The 22,897-nt window shown below is 40.1% G+C and overlaps 1 protein-coding gene across 1 annotated transcript; it reads right to left on the bottom strand.

Moving 5' to 3' along the window:
- Positions 1–1,168: 1,168 nt before the first annotated feature.
- Positions 1,169–22,766, bottom strand: LOC110476019 (uncharacterized protein F13E9.13, mitochondrial-like). Its single transcript, XM_077786437.1, has 7 exons — positions 22,590–22,766; positions 21,385–21,467; positions 14,503–14,589; positions 13,729–13,822; positions 9,036–9,186; positions 3,835–3,885; positions 1,169–2,296 (listed from the first exon to the last, which is right to left on the bottom strand). Exons 1-7 carry the CDS (start codon positions 22,612–22,614, stop codon positions 1,933–1,935), a joined length of 855 nt encoding a protein of 284 aa, XP_077642563.1. The 5' UTR covers positions 22,615–22,766; the 3' UTR covers positions 1,169–1,932.
- Positions 22,767–22,897: the final 131 nt, after the last annotated feature.

Raw genomic sequence — 22,897 nt, 5'->3', positions numbered from 1 at the left:
TGTTTTTCACAATACAGAGGATATAAAATAACATTTATTACTCAGGCTAAGTACTGTAAGACTAGATCAGATCATTGCTTTACCTGGCAAAGATGGTGTGGCTGTGTGGAATACAAATTCAAAAAGTATCTTCATGATCCTTAAATAATTTTGCACTGCCTCTACCAGCAGCCTGGAGAGCTGCAGATGCAAGGACTGAGGAAGATGACCTCAATTCTCCCTTCCCCACTCCCAGAGTGTGGCTGCTACAAGCTGGGTGAGGTTCCAGCTCAAATCAGTCTCCTGAGCCCTGTAAGGCCACAGGGATGGGGTTGGGATACAACTGTTGGTTCTGAGGGAAGCACCACCATAAAGATTGAAAGTGCCTGTGTAAATGTGCACTTTGACAAAGCAGTGCCAGCCACGACAAACAGGCACCTGAAAGGATTTCTGTGCATTGGAGCTGTGTCAGCGCATGTAGGAGAAAAAGGGAGAAAAGCCATGGCTGCTACAGGACCTAATGAACATCTTTTCCAGCAGGGCAACACACCAGAGAGATTTAATTCCTTTTGATGGGAGTCATGTAGGAAACAGACCCGTGCAGAAAAAAGAAACTCAAGAAGACAATATTATACTGTGACGTTCTGGAATCAGCCATACTGTGATGTTCTGGAATCACCATTGTGTTAACAAAACTAAGTACCTTGAAAAATCTTTTTCTCTTTGGAAGGAGGATGTATCTTGTTCAGAGAAGCATGGGTGCTCTGCCAGCTGCCACAAAACCCATGTTTGTATAATTTCTTTGATATCCACAATTTAACCTTCATTGGCATCAGCACAAACCTGATGTATACACATGAAGGAAAAAGAGAGATCACAGAGGACAAACTGAGCTCCCAGTACCAAGGAATGAAAACAAACACCCACATTTTGTGCAGCCATGACATAACAGGCATTCCTTGGGTTCTTTTAAGATTCCTTAGAGTTAAAGGATCAAATTCAAAGGGCATCTCTTACAACATACATGGTGAAACTAATATTTTTCCTTTACATTTTACAAGAAAAATAAAAATCTCTCTTTACCTGTGGCTTTGGTAGAAAGGTTCCTATTGTAATTATACCTTGTGTATTCCAAGAAAGTTTTTTGCATCACTATTACTAGTCTAGAGAGGTACAAAGCTGCAGGTGCTTGCTGAAAAATAATAAAACCTTTATTAAAATTTCCAGGTTTTGCAAAAGCATTTTGACTACATTCCAAATCTACTTAAAATGTAATTAAATATTTACATTCATTCTCTAATAAGTATTGTAAGTAAATCAATACCCCAATTATCTTAAATTTTTGTGTGGTATTACAAAAATGTAGCAATTGTATAAATGCATAATTCTAATGAAAATATAATGATCTTGAACTTTAAAAGAGCCCTTCATTTGGAGAGATGAAAGTGCTGTACATTCTTTCATTCATTATGTCTTATGGCCCCTGTGTGATGTAGGTGCTATTATCATCATTTTACAGATGGGGAAACTGAAAGGCTAATTAACTTGTCCAATTTGCAACACTTTCAGCTGTAAACTTAGGGCATCCTATTGTACTTAAAGGCAAAACAGAACTCTGCTCACCTGTGATGAACATTTTCTAAAAATTCTTAAACTCCGTAAGCATTTAACTTACAGGAGAGAATATCTCACACAAGACTTCGGAGTTGGCTTTGCATTGATGGCAGCTTTGAGCACCACAGAAATGTGCTGCCTAGGAGCAAATATCAGAGCACCAGGTTATTGTGAAGTATGTCATCAAGCTTCCCAGCCAATTATGGAGATGATGTGCATTTTTATTTGGTATTATTTGCCATTTGGCCACGCATTTGTGCTTTAATTCCGTAGGACGTACCACACTGCAAACAAACATTTCTACAAACAAACACAAACAAACAGTGTTTGCTGACAAACTCATTCCCTCAGTTTACTTTTGTGTTCCATGAATTTCTTGACTCGGTCAGGATCAACAGCATTTGCCCAATATCCTTCTTTCTTGAAATACAAACCAATTATTAGAGCATCTGCATCCAAGTAATTCCTCACATTCTCCAGAGTCACTCCAGACCCAACCAGCACAGCAATCTTCACAGCATGCTTTACCTCTGAGGAGAAAACCAAAATCAGGGTTAATTCCTGTCTTTGAAAACCTCTCCATAAAGACTCTATAATTTGCCAAGTTTTTAAACAGGGAAAAAAAAAATGTATTGAGAAATTTGTGATTGTGGTATTTCTACTGCAGACTAAAACAGGTTCTCTAGAAAAAACACCTTTAGCTCTAAAGAGACAAAAAAAATCTTACTATTTACATTCTGTTGTCTGGAATGCTTCTTGTATTTCCTTGTATGAAAGAGAGCAGGGATTATACAGGTACCTGACAGTTCAGCTAGTTTTTCCAGAAAGCAAAAGCCAGAAATAGACGTGGTCTTTTATCAGTATGAGGAATGACAATGGAATAAAAAAGCCTCTTTATTTTTCCTATATACAGTGTTACTTACTCATCTGAGCTTTTTTTACCTGGTTTCAAGAGGAGAAACAGACAAACACAAGGCTCAAAATACAGTATTAGCTTTGGGAGGAGGAAAAAAAAAACAACAAACCCCAGTTCAAAGCATCCTTCTCATCATTTTATGTCAAACTGACCATCCAAAGAATGACTCATAGGACTGGATGCTTCATCCCTTAGAGGAATTTTGTGAGCCATTATTTCTGACCTTTAAAAACATATAAATTGGCTTAATTAGTGATAAGCTGATGGTAAGGTAGTTATAGCTTGAGGTAACTAGGGAAAGCACACATGAAACAAATAAAAGTCTGCTTCAAAACACTGTTTAAATGAAATTTCATCAGAAGCCTAACTTATTAATTATGCTTCAGGGAAGACTAATTATTTATCACCTTCCTACTTCACTGAAGAAAGGGGATCAATTAAAATGTTCTTGAATCTCTTTTTAGGTGACATGGTCTACCATTTTTCCATATAGGAACAATAACTTCCTCTTAAAAAGATTTTAACCCAAGAATAAAATCATTGTTTTGAATTTCATGGATTTCAACCATTCAACAGAGCCCTTCCTGAAAATGTACAACAAATAAGATGGCTCATGCATATATGATTAAAACTTATTTCTTTGCATATTTGATATTCTTAGTCATTCTGCTTACAGCAGAAAATAATTAATTTCTAGTTACTTATAGCATTATCATAAATATCCTGTTCTAAAAACCAGGATATTTATTTTAAATTTTAATTTTTATTTCTATTAAATTTTATTTATATAATATCTATATGCTCTTAGACTATTCTATCTGCTTTATATCAATACCAGCACACAATTAAGGTGCATCTGACCAGAGATTCGTGACAGTACTTGACTGAATCCCCAAAGGAACCAGGCTCCAAGTCAATATTTGTTCTTACAAGTGCGTACAGCACGTTAGCAGGGAGTTGTTTCATAATTATTTCACATCAGCAGGAAAAACAAAGAGCCAGATAATTAAACAGAGCAAGTTCATATGGGTCTGAGACAACAGCTCAGCCCTGCTGGGCAAAGGGAAAAACTCAGTGAAACCTGAGACTGATCTCAAACTCCAGCACAACCTAAAGCCTTCCAAAGTGGGAAGGTATCAAGTGCTGCTGTGATCCACACATGGCACACAGACTGCACACACATCTCCTGGGCTGGAGATCTATTCAGAATGACAATGTGAAGAATGGCAAAGGGAGTGCTCAGTGTGCACTGAGATGTGTTACCTCACTAAGGATGCTACAGATGCTACTTTTAAGTCCTTTCCAAGCACATCAGGGCCTAAAGTTGATTAGTAGAAGGTGATTTGTCTATTGGCTGTGCTAATACAAATTCTAACCTGTAAAAGAAATAAAACAACAGAGTGAGATATGCTTTTGTGTGCCCAATGTTCAGTCACTGTCATAATATCTCTAAACACAGAGCTCTGCTTCAAATCTCTGTTTTCCTGGCATTCTTTTTATTTTTTTTTTTTTTTTTCCCCACAGTGAGAAAAAGGAAAATTTTGTGATGTTACAGTAACAAGATGCTGAAGTTTACACGGATTTATCTGTTCCTGCAGACTGTAACTAGAGGGCACTGTGCTCTTTCTTGTGGCAGCACAGCTGCACACAGGTCTTTAATAAAACCCAATGAAATCGTGCTTGGTTGCAAAGCACAATAAAAGCATTTGAACTACGTTATGCACAAGTTTAATGAAATAAAGACCAAGCACTCCTAGCTTGAAAACAGTGGCAAAGAGTGGTGTAAAAATAAGCACCACTGTGCCAATAACTTGCTCGACTACTCTTCCTTAACAGCTTTCTCATTGCAGTGATCACTGTACCATACACAACACTGTTTATGGCAATGCTCCCCTCTTAACACATTTTAGATTTTTAATTCAAAGGACTTTTTCTCTGTCATTAAATTTAGAGCTTAAACAGGAGATGTGAGTGATCAGCACTTTTTCTATCTCAGAGGGTATCACACAGGCAGCAGCCTCTATTTTGGCCATCAAAAGATGAGAGGGGGTGAGCCTCAGTCTTGAGGCCCCTTTTATGAACAGTAATTAAGGAGGTGACAGCCACAGCCAGCTGTTGGATTTCATTATGTACCTGTTTTCCACAGGTTACTCAGCTGAGACACTTTGTTTTGTTCATAGAGATAACTGAGCAGTCATTATGCACAGCTTTGGTCACTCAAAATACAAACTGAATGCAAAGCAGGTATTTCAGCAGTTACAGCCAAAGAAAAAACCTGATGGGTTCAGACATCCAACCAAAGAACATTCCACAAGGCAGCAAACTGGAACTGCTATAACCTCTTAGATGAAAAGATGGTTTATTAATGAATTCAAAATGCTCAGCTATAATTCTTGCTCCTTAACAACATGAAGCCTGATTTTACAGAACTCGTACTCCATTGATCTCTGGTGCCCTGAGTGCCCAGGCAGCCCTGGAGCAGAGCCTGGCAGCCTCCAGAAGGCAGCAACACAACCTGCAAACACAACCTGACTGAACGCAGATCTCTGCCTTGACAGGGAAACACTTCCCACAGCCCATCACAAATCAATCAATTCTACACAAAGACAAAACCACTTCTATATTACTGCACAACAAAGCTGAAAAAGAGACATGACAAAAATCTCATCTGTCTCTCAGCTTTGCTTTCAAGAGCTGCTTTGCAGTGTGATGAAAGGTGCCCAATTGTTTCACCGTAATACGGCACTGCCAGGGCTGCATAAATTCCTGAAATGCAAAATCTCACTCACATCAACACCAACTTTGTAGACTGCAGATTTGATCCCTTTTAAGAATCTCCTGACATAGATATGCCTAATTTGTCATTTTTTTGTACTCTGGAATTTTTAAGTTCTTCTCTTACCTGTTTTAAGACATCTTTCTCATGAGAGGGCCTGCTAACATCCAAAATGCTGTGATCTAAGTACAAAAAACCCATGATCTGCACACTCCTGCTTTTATAACACAAATCCAAACACAGAATTAATGTGTACTTCATTACAGCTGCCAACTCTGATTCATTTTGTTCTTTGGACCCAGAAAGAGAAAGAGACAGGGACTGACAAGTTTGTTCACATGAAAGAAAAGCAGAAGCTATGATTCTGGCTGGCTGGGGTCCTGTGACAAAAATGCCTCTAGGCCTACAGGTCAGGTTTTGCTCTCTGATGCAGTAAATCAATGGAGGTTGCATGTGAATATGTGAAAGCAGAATTTAACCTAGGATTTTGCCCAAAGACGTATCAAATATTTTTTAAAAGTTATTTGATCTGCATTAGTAACAGTGGAGACATTAAGTACAAACAGGGATGGACATCTAGACTAACCAAATTTTGCAGTCTCTAAAATAGGCATAGCTTCCAGTATCACCTGTTCCATTTCTCATTTCTAATTTGTTGTACCAAAAGACCCAGCTAATTCAAGAGGCTCAGTGTTCACACCAAGCCATCATTTTCTTTTTAGCATTGGTGACTGAGGCATAGCAATTTTTTAATCTGTTTCTTTTTAGCAAAAAGTTTAATATTTTTAAAATGTATATGAAATAACCATTTTGACAAGTTCAACATTCATTTTAAATGCTCTTAAGCATGTGTGATATACATAAAGCCCTGAAAACATTGAATGATTTTATATTGTTTCAAAAGATATAAAAATATGACACAAAAAATACAAATACAACCTGTTGAGGTCCAGGTTATCTCTAACAGGTAAAATGTGTTTTTCATGCTGATCCTCTAATTTAAGCTGAATACAATACAATGCACTGGAATTTCAAAACATGCCAAGTTACAGTGTGTTGGGCAAAGTAAAACCTAAAAAAAATATATATTCTATTTTATGTAGTGAGACATTCAAATTCAAGCCATTGATCTAAATTAAAAGTAGTGATGAAAACTAAATGTCCCCATGATAGAACTTTAATTCTAGCATGGGAGCAATACTGTTTCATGAACACAGCCCAAACTCATGCTAATATAAAAATATCAAGAATCATAGCACTTCTGCAAAGGTCAGAACTCGTAGGTCAAATGAGTCTCTCTTGACAGAAGTCCACACTATTTAAAAATTTTGATGCTAATATCTTCCTGTCTACCAATGAATTTGTATTCTTACTGAAAATCTTCCAAGCAGTACTTTCCCTGGTATTAACATTTGGAATGTTGCCTTATCAAAATGCTCCTTTTCTTGCAGGAATTCCATTTCCATTGTGAAAGATAAAAACATTTAACTCTTCAATGGAAACATTTATAATTAGCTAGATAGTTTAATATGGCTAGTTTTAGTATAGCTAGTTTTCTAGGGTTATAAAGCAGCTTTTTCTTATATTAGGGTGCTTTACAAATGAAATAGTATGTTCTTTCAGCCTCAATCAGTGTTACAAAAGCTTGGAATAATTGTGATTTTCGCCCTGCCAAGCTGTTGTATAGAAACACACCACAGCCCATCTAAGTAACACCTCAAATAGCATCACTGTGATCAAATCAAAGCCCACAGCCAGAGTTCCTTGTCTCCCAGCACTGCCCCCTCCCTGGTGGCAAGGCTGGGTGCCCTGGCTTACCTGGCAGCTGCCGGGGGTTGGCCGGCTGGCTGGTGGCCGTGCTGGTCAGCACCACGCCAGGCTGGGTGGCCGTGCCGGTCAGCACCATGCCACGCTGGGTGGTTGGTGGCCATGCTGGTCAGCACCACGCTGCCGGCCAGGAACAGTTGGGCAGCACTGCAGGGACACAGCTGTGACATGGGTGGGACACACAGCCTGCTTCCCCACCCTCCTGCCAGCAGAACCCCCCGGGGCTGCTTTACCAGTGTCCAGCTTCACACTGGCAGGTGACACTGCCGCCCAGAGGAGTTAAAAGCCAAATATTTCCTTCATTGATCAGTGATTGCTGCGGGTCTCCTGGCTCTAGAGAGGGAGTGCTAAGTGTGCACCACCAAGTGTCAATTGAGACAGATGCTTACATGTCAAGCACCTGTATTTCAGAAGTGTTGAGCACACAGAGCTCTCTGACTTCAAGTGGGAGTTGTGGATGTGTCCTCATTCATACATCAGAACCTGTTACCTAGGGCAAAATCAACAACCTCCACAAGTCCAATAACAGAAAGTATAGTTAATACCTATGATATAACCACAGGAATCATCTTACACAAACATCAATTACACCTGCATCCCAGCTGTTCAACAGCAGGCTTTGATGTATGGGTGACACACTTTGTCTGAAACATACCACAATAGCAGCTATTAATTTATATGGTCCCAAACTTGGAAAGAATTCCAGCCGTTGCTAGTAGAACATCCGACACTGTTGGATTTTCTGTATTTAAATAGAAAACAACAGCTATGGCAAATATGTTGCACTGCTGAGTGCTGATGGCACAAGAACAGTCTCTTCTCATTTAAAGAACAGGATCATAGCAGCTCTCAGTGGCAGCTGCACTTTTCTACATCAAAAAGCTCAACCAAGAAGTCCCTTCTGAGCTTATGTTTCTGCCTGAAACAAGAACTTCTTTGCCTTTCTTAAAGGCCAACTCTTTGAAAAATGGGAAGTATAATCCAAATATCAGTTGTCAAGACTAAGAATAAAAATGACATGACACAATTTTATTTACAGAAAATCTAATGCAGTGTATTTGCATTTATATATATGTAAAAAAATCATCAGAAAGAAACTTCTCTGAAAGGACCTGAAAAGCTCAATCTGACCATCATATTGCATTGTTTCCTTTCCCTTTTGAAATTTATTACCTGCTTATTATATATTTAAGATCTTCCAAACTTGATTATTCTCACGATAGCTCACATACTACACACAAACACTTTAATTAGGTTATTTAGCATGTATAATACATAGCACTTGAGCAATTCTTCTGGGAAAAAAAAAAAAACAAAACAAAACTAAATCCAAAGAGTGACATCTAAATAGCTGAAAGTACCATGTGACAGGTAAGATAAAGTATAAGCAGAAAATAAACTGGATTTAGCTGTCATAAGTTCCTTCTTTTTGATAATTATAGAACATAACCCTTACATAGACAGCACTGATTTAAGTAGCAGGAATCAGTATTATTGGCAGGAAGGAGAAGAAAGAGAAGAGCTTTTTTAAATGCCAAATTATGATCACTTGGATGCTTTCATATGGCAACTGCCTTCATAACTAAAAAACAACTATGGATACCTAACTTTCAGAAACAAAATTTCTTTAAAGAAATAGACATTTACACATGCATACAATGTCTCAATACCAGATGCAACACTTTCATAGCTGGCATACTGAAAACCTGAAGGTTAAATAATGACAAACTTCACAGATACGGCAACTTCCAACTTACAGCTACAAATTTATTTTTACATGTATCCCCTTATAGCACTGCAAGTCCATGCTTAAATAATAAACTTCTCTCTATATGATTAACTTTTCCAGAAGAAAACTGACATTATACAAAGAAAATCAGAAAATGGAGAAAGATATAAGACCATGATTGCATTTATATTTACCTATGCTTCTTTTTAATATCAGCAAAGATCTGAATGCTGTCTTCTCCAATGTGTTTTCTGTATCGTAGCAGGTCACCTGCACAGGCATTTATTATTCCTTCATCAGCAACATGAGAAAACACACACCCTTCAACTTGGATAAAATCAAGACCTGAAAACAGTCAAAAGCAACATTTTAGCCCAAAACTGAGAGCTGGAAAAGAAAAACACAAAAACCAAACGAAAATTCATCTTACTGCCTTTCCTGTTTGATCCCAACACAAATTGTTTCATGTGCTCTAGGACTAACCCACTTCACTTTCCCACATATTTTTCCATTCTTTATTTTTGCCCCTATTCTCTCTGACTTCTTCCCATCTCACTGCGTTTAGTTCCCACCTCTCCCACTGACCCCACCAGTTTTCCCCCATCCCCTGGTCCCCTTCTCTCCCCCTCAGCCCCTCAGTTTGTTCCTGTGTGGCTCAGAACAGGCAGCTGCACACCCTGCCCTGTCTGCTGTCATGATGTGCCAGAGGAGTAGGTGGGTCTAAACACAGCTCTCTGTTCTAATGACGTGTTTTCTCTCCAAAAAGGGTCACTAACTTACATCTTTCCAGGCTACAGGCACAGAGGAATAGCATTGTCATCTTTCTTTAGGAAGTTAGGCAAGAAAGCACAGCCTGGAACATGTTACATGCAACCCATGTGACTCCATCTGAACATAGCATGTGTTTCCTACACAGCACCACATCAACAAATTGCCGCTAGAGCTGTGCAAAGGCCTAGGAGGAGTCAAAGCCATTCTACTCCAACCATCAATTCTGCCATGCCTTAATAACAGAGGTTCCACCATATTCATTAAGTTTTGTCACTAGGAACTTTTTGAGGGATAGATACTGAAGAGGAAAATTATGAATTGTAATTACTTCATGTGGGCCAGTCACCGACATCCAGGGCCCCCCTCCACAGCCTTGAAGTATCTCTGTTGTAAGACTGAAGCCTTGGGCCACAGCAGTGGGGCACAAGATTTAATTCTGACTCCCTTACTGAAATCCCCACTTCTCTCCTGTCTTTCATAGCCTTGAACTGTCACTTAAAACCTGCCTGTTGTGTAAAAGCTCTGCACTCATCTTGTGCAGTTTTGCTGCTTTTCCAGTTTGCTTTGGAGGTGCCTTCCAAGCCCTTCTGAAGCTCTGCTACTGCTCCAGCTTTGGAGTCAGATGCACATTTAATTAGAGCTGACATCATACAAAGGAAAGCAATGCATGTGGAAACAGCCATCAAGAATGCAATCCTACCCACAACTGATGAGGCAACAGAGGCATTACCTTAGCACATTCCAACTATAAACAGAGATGATCTTGAAAATTTATTTATCAAATGGCAAGGTGTCTGTTTATTTTAAAATTCCAGTTTCATTCCAAAAGCCCTGAAGTTGCAGAAACAGAAGCTTACACTGATAGAGAAGAGCCTGTATTGCTTAGCAACACAGACTCCAGCTCACAAGAAACATCACAGATGGATGCCAAATCAAATGCAAGCTGTCCTGTGCCTTGAGATTAGTGTAAAGCATGGAGTATTCCCAGGATCCAAAGACAAGAGTGTGCCACAAGTACCATTGCAGGTGCTTGTAGACTCTGGTGATAAACACAGTGCAAACAGCTAAACTGAGATTTCTACATCTAGGAACAAAAGCTATAGATTCTAATTACATCACCCAAGCTTACAGTGCAATTCAGAGTTATATAAGAATAATTATTTCTCTAATCATAAAACTGTGGATGAGCCTAGAGACATGAAACCTTCACAGCAATTGAGGTTTAACTTCAGACACAAGCTATTCACTAAGTAATTTCATTTACTGAAGTCACTGCTTATACACTGTTGATGCTTGGTTTGTGTTTCCTTAGTGCAGTAATATAAGACTTTCTGCTAAACACTAGATTGTACTCAGTTTAAAAAGGCTGCACTCTCAATCTGGGTTTTTGGAGGCCATGAAAATACATTTTTTAACCAAGTGTAATAGGTGCAGGCACCATATCATTACCCTTCTGTTTTATGAAGCCATAATCAGATTCTGCTAATGAATTCATTTTTATGCTCATAAAATTGTGAGAATGATACTACTGCTTACTTTCACATTTGGCAAGTTGAAAAGTAATAGTCATTGAATAGTTAATAGGCAGCCCCATTTCTGACTTACATGGGAACAACACATTTTGTAGTTTCACTGGAAAACAAGAATAGGGACTATCCAATAAAAACTAATAAACAGAACTCTTAGAGAAGCATTGACTTTGTCTGCTGCTGACACCGGAGGCACAGTGTGTCTGTGCTGCAAAAATCCTTCTAAGGACACTCTCTTGCAGCAGCTCCTGCCGTGCTCAGCATGAGCTGCAGGCACAGGGGCAGGTCTCCAGCAGCACTCCCAGCAGGATCCACAGCACTCCCTGCCTTTCACAGCACCTCTGGGTGCTCCCTGCTGCAATTCTCAGCTGAGCTGCCTCCCCTTACCACTGCATTAATATGGTGGCAGTTAAAAAGGACAGCAAAAACCATAGCACACAGCTCTGCCTAATTCTGTCTTACCCTGAAGAGCGTCATGGATGATAGCAAGTGAATTCCCACTCTGCTGGTGTAGGAAAGGAATGGGCTCAGACAGCAAAGCTGTGTTTGCAGAAGACATGGAGAGGTCTGGGATATGTCCTGACATGAAGCCTTGTTTATCAGCTATCAACTGTGTCATCATCATTGATGAAGACTGATCCAGAACTGGAATTTCAGTAACTTGATTCTTAAAGGAAAAAGGGCAGCTGCAAGTAGAGGGCGGTTGGACTAAATGACTGTCCTTTCCAATGGAACCATTTTTCTTAAAATTTATGAGATAAGATAAACTTAAAAATTGAGCTCTGATCCATGATAAGTGACCCAGGCTCACCCAAGCACTGGACCCTACAATCCTTGCTCAGGCTAGTTGAGCTCCTAGTCACACTGCAGACCTGTGGATTTCCCCCACCCTTTACCAAATAAAATCATGACCTTCTCCTAAAGACCAGTTATAAATTCCCTGTGTAGCTCTCTTAACAGTTATTCCTACCAAAGACAAGGATCTCCACAGGGAAAATGAAATTAATGTATAATAGGCAGAAGATGCTACATATGGTTTGTAGCTGAAACACCTTCAGCAAGTTATTTTTTAGCGACAGCATACAGGATTTGCTTTGTTAATAGCTACCTATCAAAATTATATTGACATTAAAGTCACTACTAAGTTGCTAGAGAAAAACTGTTTAAAGATTTGCTACCTACAAATTAGTATCCACTTTACCATGGTTTTGCTTAAAGTGATTTTCTTTTTGCTTCCCTGTTCAGTGAACTTGAGCCAATAATTTTTAGAGAAGTACAAAGAAATGCATTAAACACAAGCCTTTCCTGGTTGGTGTTCTACAGCTACAGAGGAAATAGTGCAGAACAGTATACAGGAGCAGAGAAAAACCCAAGCCCTACAGGAATTCTCCTCTTCATTAATAATTGCAAAGAGGAGAAATACATTGTTCCCAGATCATATCCCTTATTTAGTGATGATTTTTGTTCCTCAAAGGATTGCTTTTAAAAATAGGCTATGTGCTATTTTTCCAAATAGCTATGTACCTCCAGTGGCCCACATACAGCAACCTCTAAAAACCAAAACTGGTTTCCATTATCATTTTTATTTGAGGTTTTCATATACGTTCCAATGCAGCAATAAAAATTAGATTTTCTCAATTTGTCAAGTGGCTAGGTACTTTGAAAATAGCAACATCTGATTTTCAGGCTCACAAAACAAATGTCAGTTCAAAACACATCTATTAATGAGAATTTAAAGCTTTTAGAGCATATTAGGCATAATTAAAACTGCCACTGCAGATAGGTTAGCCTACATGATTGTACCTGAAGTACGGCTTTCACTTAACACCAGCATCTTCTGCCTGGTTCTATAAAATTTGTACATGCAAAAATGTGCAGCCTTACCATAATGACATAATTTGGGAAAAAAACATGCATTAACCCTCAATTTGTGAACTTAGGAAATACAGGCTTTCCATATTAAGCCAGCCCTCATCTTTACATCAGAGAGGGCTAGATATTAAAAACTAAAATTGCTTCAGCATACAGTAAGAGCAGGAAGCTTAGCCAAGTCTAGGATTCATGCAATAAGGATAGATTAATTTATATTTAATTCCCCCAAAGGCAATTTAATTTTAAGTACTTTCGCTATCTATACCTCAATTTTTGTCATTATATAAAAAGCTTCATTCTACTCACTCATTAAAAAAGACAACGAAAATTTAGTTTTCATGGACAACAGTAGCAGCAACAACATATGCTGAAACAGGATGCCTAACCACCATGGGTTAAATTGATCCTTGCATATAATATAACTGAAGTAAATAAGAGTTACACCAAAGGTGGTTTTTGGACATGAGCAGGTTTAAACTAATGGTTACATTTAGACAGGTTTCACCCAGGAAGCTGTGGTGCAGCCTTTAGCAGCCTCCAACTGAGGCAGTGCACAAGTACCATCCACTCTAATCAAGCAGGCATCTTTCTTTCTCAGAACCTAACTCTGCCTTTTCAGGGCACAGTCAGCTTTCCACAGTATCTATGCCAGCACAAGGTGCAGTTTATGGAGAGTGAACAGCCACAGCAATGCCTGAGGAGCCCTTTGCATTACCTGCAGCCAGAGCAATGGTTAGTGCCTGCTGGTTGGCAGCACACAGCACCTGGCCACCCAGAGGGACACAGGGACAGCTCCATCTCACCGAGCACTGCTCTCCTGGCTTGTAAGATCAGCATGTATTCTATTTGCCATCTGTTGGAGGTTGGGCAATTTTCTTATCTCTTCCAAGAACAATGTCTCCCTCCGGGAGATATCTTCTGTTAATGGACTATTGAATGACTCATTGCATGTCCGGTAAAGTTACATCATCCCATTGTGAGATGCTCCACCCAAAGGGAGGAGCCAAGCATTCCTACCTGCATAAAATCAGCACTTTTTGGGACACCAGAGCAGCCCTTCACTGGATTCCCAGAGGAGCAGCTTCTTCTCTGCTGGATCCCCAGAGGAAGATCAGGCCCAACTACTCCATCACCAGACCTTCAGAGAAAACTCCACCCTTCTAGAGATCACTGCTTCAGCAGCATTTCATCTGTCACTCCAGGAGGAGCAGCCACCATTTAACTGGACTATTACCAACACCCTGACTCCTCAGGGTGTCAGGTTTCTGACTCTTATCACTAGTTTTCTTTGTACTAATTACATTTTTTTTAAATTTTTATTTAGTTTTTCTCCTAGTAAAGAACTGTTATTCCCATTCCCATATCTTTGCATATCTTTGCCGGAGAGCCTTTTAATTTTGAAATTGTGGTAATTCAGAGGGAGGGGGTTTACCTTTCCCATTTCACAGGAGGTTTTTGCCTTCCTTCACAGACTCCTGTCTTTTCAAACCAAGACAACTACCAGGGCTGCGGTGACCTCCGGGCCTGGGTGCACTGTGTACAGCACGTGGTGCATGTTCTCCAGGATCAGCCCATCCTGGGGAAAGAGGGATAAAAAAACATCATTGCACTGTACAAACATGCTAGTTCACCATTCTATATTGTGCACTGAGACACACAAGTGTAAAGGTTTTCCTTGAAAGGGAGGATTACCTACAGCAAGTTCTGTTGATGCATTTGATGCGCACAACCACTTATAAAAGTGCTTTCATCAACAGCATGGTGTTTGCAGTGAAATCATACAGAGAAATAAATGTGATTTTAATTATACATTCATCAATTTGGGTTCCTTTGATCCATCCTAAAATGTGAACTATAGGCAAATGAGTTAAATCTTATACCTCATTAAAAATAGTGTAAAGTCAAACTTCAATTATCCAAGGGGAATACAGGATATTGAGTATGTTCAGATAACAGAGGACTTTGAGATAATCAGGGCAATTTTCAATTCAATTAATGTCAGAAAATAAGTGTTACTTTGGATAAATAAAGGAATTTTTTGTTTGACTGTTACTGTGCCAAATGCCATAATATGAACTAGTGATATTTCTCCCATTCTGTATTCAGAATTACTGGAAAGAAGATATTGCTATTTATTGTCTATTATATCTCTCCATCCACATAGACATACTCTTAGCAAACAATGGAGTGATGATAAAATACTCTGCTGATACAATTTGCACATTACCTGATGCCACGCACATTTCTAATCATTGCATAGGCTATACCAAAAAGTTTGCAACAATTACAGATAATACATAATTTTGTTAAGGATTAATAACAAGAGTAAAAGTAGAGCCTTGAAACATATTCCATGCCTAGTATTTTGCATTAACAGTAGGAAGATGAAAAGAAAACCAGACATTTCTCACCAGCTTAATTCTACAAATGCAAGACGTTTCATAGACAAACTAATTGTATATATAGCAAATAAATTCTTCTCTCTCTGGAGTTTTATCACACATCTTAATCCTTTAAAATGAGAGCTTTACCTTTCACAGAGATGGCAACTGAACAAGAATAGAAGGAACAGTTTTTTGGGAAAAAATACAATTAGAGATTAAACATAGTAGCTTGGTTCTTAATAAAACAGAGAATCAGAAAGGGGAAACAAAAAAAAAAGTTTCCTTTTAAAAAATCTTTTCTATGTGACAATTCTCTAATCTTTGTTGTAGTATTGAAACCCTTCTGGCAGTAAAAGATAAGACAGTATATAAAATAGTGCCAGCATTTAATGGCTGAATTGCAGGCTATGGTACAGGCATCATAAATGAACACTCAACACAGAGGCTGGGGAAAAGTGAGTAGGAAATGATCCAGTGGTCAACATGGTCAGTCCAACCACACAACTGCAAACATTCAATGCACCAGGGCAGAACTGCCTTCTCCAAATTACTGAACTGAGTAATTTAAATACAGCTGAGTATTTAAATGCACAAAAGGCATGCTACCTAAAAAGCAACGGGACACAACCTGTTAATGGAAAAGGTGACTGGATATGATGACATGGCACATCAGACATTTGCACTCTGTGATGCCATTCACCAACATATTTAATTACATAATTCCAGCCCAGGAAAACCTGAATTAGGCAAAGGAGCACCAGGTATGGCAACCAACCAAAACATCTGCACTTGACTTTGTGTGTCCAATTCAATATGTAGCATCCACCCTTCCGTACCTGTGATGGGAGGTAGCCATATGGCCAAAATGACAACCTGTCCTAAGAAAACCACAAAACACCCCACATTTTTAGTCATCTTTTCTGGAATTAGGTTAGGACTGCTCCAACAAACCTGAACTGACCAAATGGTCTTGGTACCTGAGGCACAGCTGCTGAATCCTTTGTGGTACCAACAGAAAGAAAAACCCTGTAGCCTCTTTTTCTCTCTACACATAAATATATTAAGTCAGCCTCAGCAAGAATGCAAAGTTGGTCAGTAGTTGCATGTGGTAAAAGGACTAATGTAGAACTATAATACTTTAACAAAGCAAATTCAAAAAAATGCAATGAACCATCAAAACTAGGTAATTCCTTGAGGCCAAAAAGCCTCGAAGCCCTTGGCTCAGAAATGCTCTGTTTGGCAGACTTCAGCAAAATCTGAGTATCAAGGAAACTCCAAGCTTATCATAAAGGCCAGGAACCAGAATCTGTGAAACAACTTCCCATGGCTTCCAGGCAGTCAAGAATCGATCTCAACAAGAAGAAAGGCAACTGGGAATGGGGCTTCAAAATGCTCAGCTCCTCAAGAGCCACACTATTAGCCAAATAAAATCAAGAGAATGGGCTGGCAGAATTCCACCGCGAAACAGTTTTTTACAACTTGCTACTACTTTGACCGTTCTGGATTTGCATAAAGCAAATTATTCCATTAGCTACATTAATGAATTAATTCATTTAATAAGTTATAAAAACCCCTAGCCATAGTACTACACATAAAAAGCATCTCATTAAATTCTAGCTCAAAATGCAGGCATATGGGAGAATTGCAACAGTTCTCGTTCTCTCTCCTGCTTTAAATTTACTATATTCACTTTTCAGCAACTGCCTCTTCCTATAGCCTCAAGGTCCACAGTTACAGTGAATATTTTTGATAGAACTTTAATAATGTGTTATTCTTTTGGTATCATCCGACTGTTCTTTTGCATATTATGCTTTGTTTAATTAAAAAGAGAACAACATATGTTCTGCAATACAGAAAACTGAATTACAGATGCATTAAGTCAAAGCTTTCTTTCATATTTTATATAAAAATATAACACCACAGATTTGTGTTTACTGAATTGATATGTATAGGAAACAAACTTCAGTACTATCAGAGAGCTAATTAAAATGGGGGAAAGAAAACACTTATGCAAAATTAAAGTTCTTGGAACTCAAGCTTATGGTTTAAAAGCCTATGAAAACAACTTCTGCATTATATCCTCCAAAGCAGGATTTACGTAGACAGTATGAGATAAAACTCCTGCAAACACCTTCTGTGCTCCTTTTCCATTGAATGTGAAGATAATTTAAGTGTTGCTTATATGCAATAGCCTTATTATAAGCAATTTTCCAACAATATATTTCCTTTTTACTTTGAATGACTTCTGAAGTACTACATATGAAGTGCCCTTTGTATCACAGTTAGCTACTGAAAAATAGGCTCTTTAATTAGCTCTCTAACTATATGAAAAATAGTTTCCTTAGCTGTATTTCACTTACAGAAATAACCTCTTAAAACACTTCAGCCTCACACATATTACAGCAGGAAAGCCTCAAAACAGTAACAAACCACAACTGAGGTAACAATTGCAGAAGTTTTAACTCAGTATATGCCTAACCTAACTTTTTGCCAGGGCAACTTTAACCCCAGTGTTTCTTGCCAGAGAAAGGCTTTACCTGCAAACACGTGCCCATCAATACAAACCTCTCTAAGCTCATCAGCCTTCCTCCAGAAAGGGAGCAGGCCTTGCACCATCCCTGTTATTGTACAGGCTCAGATGGGGACTGAGACAATTGCAGCAATTGCCCCCACGCCCCTCGTGTGCCCTTATAGAAAAAAATCAGGTGCTTTTGCAGAGCATTTAATTGCTGTTTGTAAGCACAGCTCTCAGCAACTTCTTTAAAAACTCACCTCCAGAGCAGGTCACTGCCTTAACAGAAGTAAGCTGCTATCTCATGTTCTCCTGCACACTCCATAGGAGGTAGCTGTAGGCAGACTGTCTGCTATTTTATTTTCCTGTAATACAGCTGAGATTTGAAATGTTAACCTCTGTAATCAAAGTGAAAGCTACCTACATGTTTCTGTATAGAAATACTACTTTATTCTGTCTCCACTGTTATTAAATTCTAAGTTGTGAATTCCAGTTATCACAGTAGTTATAAGAGCAATAGGCTTACCACTCTTTCATTTTTTAAAAGCATCAATGTAAAACACATACTAGTAACTGTTTTTAATGTCAGCTACTCCAGTAGCTATGATTAGGAACAGTAACTAACAGTCAAGAGGGAATCTGTGCTCTGTTTTCTAGTTACAGAATAAATGTCAGCCAGGCTGAATGGAATAAATAAAAGTTAACCTGAATAGATATATTTTGCCTCTTCCTTAAAGAAAAGCAGGTACAAATTGGAGGGATTATAATGCCTCATAGCCTGCTGCTTATAAAATCTTGTCTAGGGAATTTCATTGTTTAGCAACACACAAGTACAAAGCATATACATTTTGAGCACAGATGGCTTCCTAACTGAACACTCACTTGTTTTCATTACTATGCTCTAATATCACAAATCTTTCATATTTATTATGTGAAGCTGTGAATGTGCCAGACAAGTCACCTTACTCTGAATATACCAGGATTTACTTCCAAGTGCAACACAGATGGAGTGAGCAAGACCATATACTTTATTTTTAAATGTTAACACCAATTTGAACTATTTGATACGATATGTAAACATCTAAATAGCAGCAAATGGTTACATATCTTCTTAAGGGCTACTGTGGGCATCATTTGGGAACATTGTCAGTACAAACATCCATGGGAAAAAAAACCTTTTCTCTAGCTCTTCTTCTACAAGAAAAATGGACAGCTTAACAGTTCCTTTGGAATACTGAGCAAGAAACCCAAAGAGATTCCCATTCCAGAATAGTTTGGCAGTAAATTGCCAAACTACTGAGTTTTCCAGCTCTGTGTAAAAGCTGGGAAGCTCCTGAAAGCATCTATCATGAAAACTTTCATTTCTCTTAAAGCACAAAAAACTAAAGAATTGAACTGCAGAAAGTGTTAAACAACCTATTGATGTTTATGGAGGTTCTCCTGATTATCTCTGAGACTTATCTCCTTAATAAAGGATTTGTTTCTTATATTGCTGTTACTCTGTTCTGTTCTATTCTCTAACAGTGGTCATACTTTTAGAATGAAGACTGGTGTGGAAGTATATTGATGTTCCTGTGACAGGAAAATGGGTTAATTATAACTCTAAGCCCTGAATTTGTCCAAATGTGTAGAGAAATGACTGCATTCACCTCATGTGTCTCCTGACAGGTAGGTTTAAACATATATTCAAGTTCAGAGACTGCAATGCACTTGCAGAAAAGGTAAACCAGTTAAAGCTGGAACTGCAGAATTGAGTACAACTGTTGAAAAGACAAAGTATAAAAGCCAAATTGAAATTTTTTTGTAATACTGATTTTAAAGCTTATCTCAAAGTTGCTCCAGCAGCTTTGTGCATGCCAGCAGTGGTAGTAACTGCTTCTGTTCCGTCCTTCAGCTTCAGCAGTATTTGGTGTCTTCCCCCTGCTGTTGAAGGTTTCAATGTGTAATTATTATGTAAGGAAATGAGCAAACATTGCTCCACTGCAATGTGGAGCAATGGCTTTATGAGTTATAGATTATCTGTGCAAGCACTTCCTCTGGCACAGGAAGGCAGAGATTAGTGTTTGCCACTCTTCTGATGTGATCAAAACACGTTATACCCCATGGAGATACCGCAACAAAAAAATATAAAGGCACAGTACAGAATACAGAGTTACTGCACACTTGTTCTTTCAGGAGGAATGAAAAGGAAGAAAACTTCCTTGTCCTGTTCAGCTTGCAGTCAGGGACTGTTCTAACTGGGTGGACATCTCACACATGCTCATCTGGTTCACAGGTACTGAAGCCCACCAGGTTAGCATCATTTTACCCCAGGGCTGTTTATCCTTTCAATGATTCTATTCTCAGCATTCTTTCCTAGTATAGCCTTACCAGGGCTGTGCCCATAATCTACCTTCTGTGATTTGTGTTGCATTTTGACCTTGTTCTTCTACTCTTTAAACTAAGCTCTTGTATTCAATTTTGTTCTGTCTGTACAGTCTCATTCTAATTTATAGATTAAAAATGTTTCAACCGATTTGTTAATAAAGTTTTTCTGAAAGTAGCAGCTTGTAGCAGTGACAGTTTGTTCACTGAATACATTTTAAAACCTTGGACACCACCAGAGAATGCTCATAATGCTGTGGGCAGGTCAAAGAAAAAGCACATCAACAACCCAAGACAAGGTGTAATGAAACATTTAAAACATATCTGACCTTTCAAAAGGACATACACCCTGTTAAAATCTACTGACCTATGAAGATTACTACACCACTTTAAGTCCAACAGCAATTCTGACAGCAGTCTCTTCTTGCCTCTGGCTGAGAATGGCCTTTTGGGCCTGCTCTTCTGGACATGCAAAGCAGGCATGTTCGCTGCCAGGGGCCTGGAGAGAGGCTTAGAGGGGACAGAAAAGGGCCTGAGCCTTTTTTTTTCTTTAGATCCTGAATTCTCTGTGCTGTTTTGTTACAAATACAGCTGTGGGGTGATTCTGCACCCTCCAGGTTCCTAAGGTATGCATGCAGTGTATCAGCTGTGCACATGGCATAGCTCCATGACCTCAGGAAACCAGAGGATTGGACAGAGCTAAAAATACAGTTGCTTGTCAGACTAGATTGATGAAGCATTCTACATCCAGAGACCTTGAATGCCAGCAACAGCCCATATTTCTGGCCACTTTATTTAACTCCTTAAATTGACTTGATTCATCCAACTCAAACAACTTGAACTGTACAATTTGAATCTAAGCTTTTTCAATTGTTTTGAGTGCAAGTGATACTTATCTTAGGTTGGTTTGTTTTTGTTGTTTTTTTTTTTTTTTTTGTAATCTAGAAGGCCTACTTCCTATGTTGAAATAAACAACATGGATTTAAGCATCTCTAATCTATGAGTTTCAAGATGCTTTTGATCTTGAGCTGTAGGCTCAATTTAAAATTCTGGCTATGCACAAGTGGTTTTGTGTAATGGTCATCACGTAAAGAAAGAATCCAAAACTTACAACTCCAACATCCTTGTAAACTTCTGCCTCCTGACGTGATTGATCATTAATCTGGGTCAATGGAAGAGAACTTCCTGGTGTTCCTGCAAGAATAATGCTGCTCAGCCCAGGGCATGCACAAACCAAACCCATGGACAGTAACAGCTTTGGGTAGGTCATCCATGGGGATTGCACACTGAAACAGGGACATACAGGACAAATTTGTTCAAAGGCTGCCCTATCTCCTTATGACATGCCTTAGTGATCTTTCTTTCCTTAGCTGAACTTGGCAGAGCTGCTGTACCCATTCAGCTCCTCAATTTAATTCACAAACTTGAGGAATGCCTGCTATAATCCCTATTGCACTAGGTCTGCTCTTAGCTTGCTATTCACATACTTGTAATTAATCCTGCATTAGTGCTGCTCCAGACAATACAACCCATGGGCACGACTGACCTCTATGTCAGCACAGAACACCTATGCCAAGCATCAGTGAGTTAAAAAACAGTTAAAGCTGTTCTTAATCTGCAAAATTGATTGTCTCTGATCTTCATGGCAGAAATACACACAAACAGATTTTGCTGGAGTTCAGTGAATTTGCCTTAAGACCAAAGTCTCTTCTGATATTTGGGCTCCTAAGGCCAGGCAGTGGGAGTGTGCAATGGGGACTGAGCTGAGCCCTGTGCAAGCTCTGTTGGCTGGCCTGATTTCCCAGCACAGGGGGAGCTGGCCGTCCCACCTGGGGCTGCTTCTGGGAAAACCTGGGGCACGCTGAGCTCTGGGCATCAGCCTGTCCAGGGCAAGGTGGGCTGTCCTGACCAGCTCTGCCCACCCTGAACTCCCGGAAAGGTGGGCGAGGAGGCCAGGCTGGAGCAGATCCCGCGTGTTGTCTGAGCTTCCCACTGCCTCTAAGGGCATGAGAGATCTCTAGCCAGCCTCCATCCCATCCCTGTGCCCATCTGAGCACCTCCCTGATCCTTGCTTCTTGACACAGAGCTGGCCGAGCCCGAACCCCTGTTTCATCAGCCAGGTCCCTGTGTGGAGCTGCTTCCCGCCGTTTTTACCTCAGAAACGGGGAGCGCTCAAACGTAGGGCGCTTCACGAGGGGCCCGTGGCTGCGGTGAAGGGACATCCTTCCAGGGGGACCGCAGCCGGGATGAGGGGTGACGCCGGCGACTCGGTCCCGGCCCGGGTCCCGCTGGCCGTGCCGCCCGCCCGCCGCTTACCTGGCAGCGCTCCCACGTGCACCATCCGGACCACCGCCGCCGTGAGCCGCCCGGACAGCCCGGGCCGCTGCACGGCCTGCGGGGAGGGGAGGCGGGCGTCGGCGGGGCCAGGCCGGGCAAGCCATGGAGGCCGCCCCGCCTCCCGCAGCCCGGGCCGGGACAGGGACCGGGACAGGGACCGGGACAGGATCCTCGGCTCGGTTCGGCCCGGCCCGGCGCGGTCCCACGTGCCTGCGCCGCTCCCGCCGCTTCCGCGCCAGGGCCCCGCCCCGGACCCGCCCCCGGCCCCGCCCCGGCCCCGCCCCGGC

The sequence above is a fragment of the Lonchura striata genome, chromosome 13 (assembly GCF_046129695.1).
Source record: "Lonchura striata isolate bLonStr1 chromosome 13, bLonStr1.mat, whole genome shotgun sequence".
In the NCBI taxonomy this organism is placed as follows: Eukaryota; Metazoa; Chordata; class Aves; order Passeriformes; family Estrildidae; genus Lonchura; species Lonchura striata.
The sequence above is the reverse complement of the archived record's forward strand: the minus strand, read 5'-3'. Positions and strand labels throughout refer to the sequence as shown.

What these genes read in the sequence shown, in the direction of transcription:
- LOC110476019 (XM_077786437.1), bottom strand. Translation starts at nt 22,614, where the DNA reads ATGGTGCACGTGGGAGCGCTGCCAG. An exon ending in CAGCCCTGGTAGTTGTCTTG is followed by an intron (nt 13,823 to 14,502) that starts GTTTGAAAAGAC and finishes CCAGGAGAGCAG; the next exon opens with TGCTCGGTGAGATGGAGCTG. An exon ending in AAATCACCTTCTACTAATCA is followed by an intron (nt 2,297 to 3,834) that starts ACTTTAGGCCCT and finishes TTGTCTCTTTAG; the next exon opens with AGCTAAAGGTGTTTTTTCTA.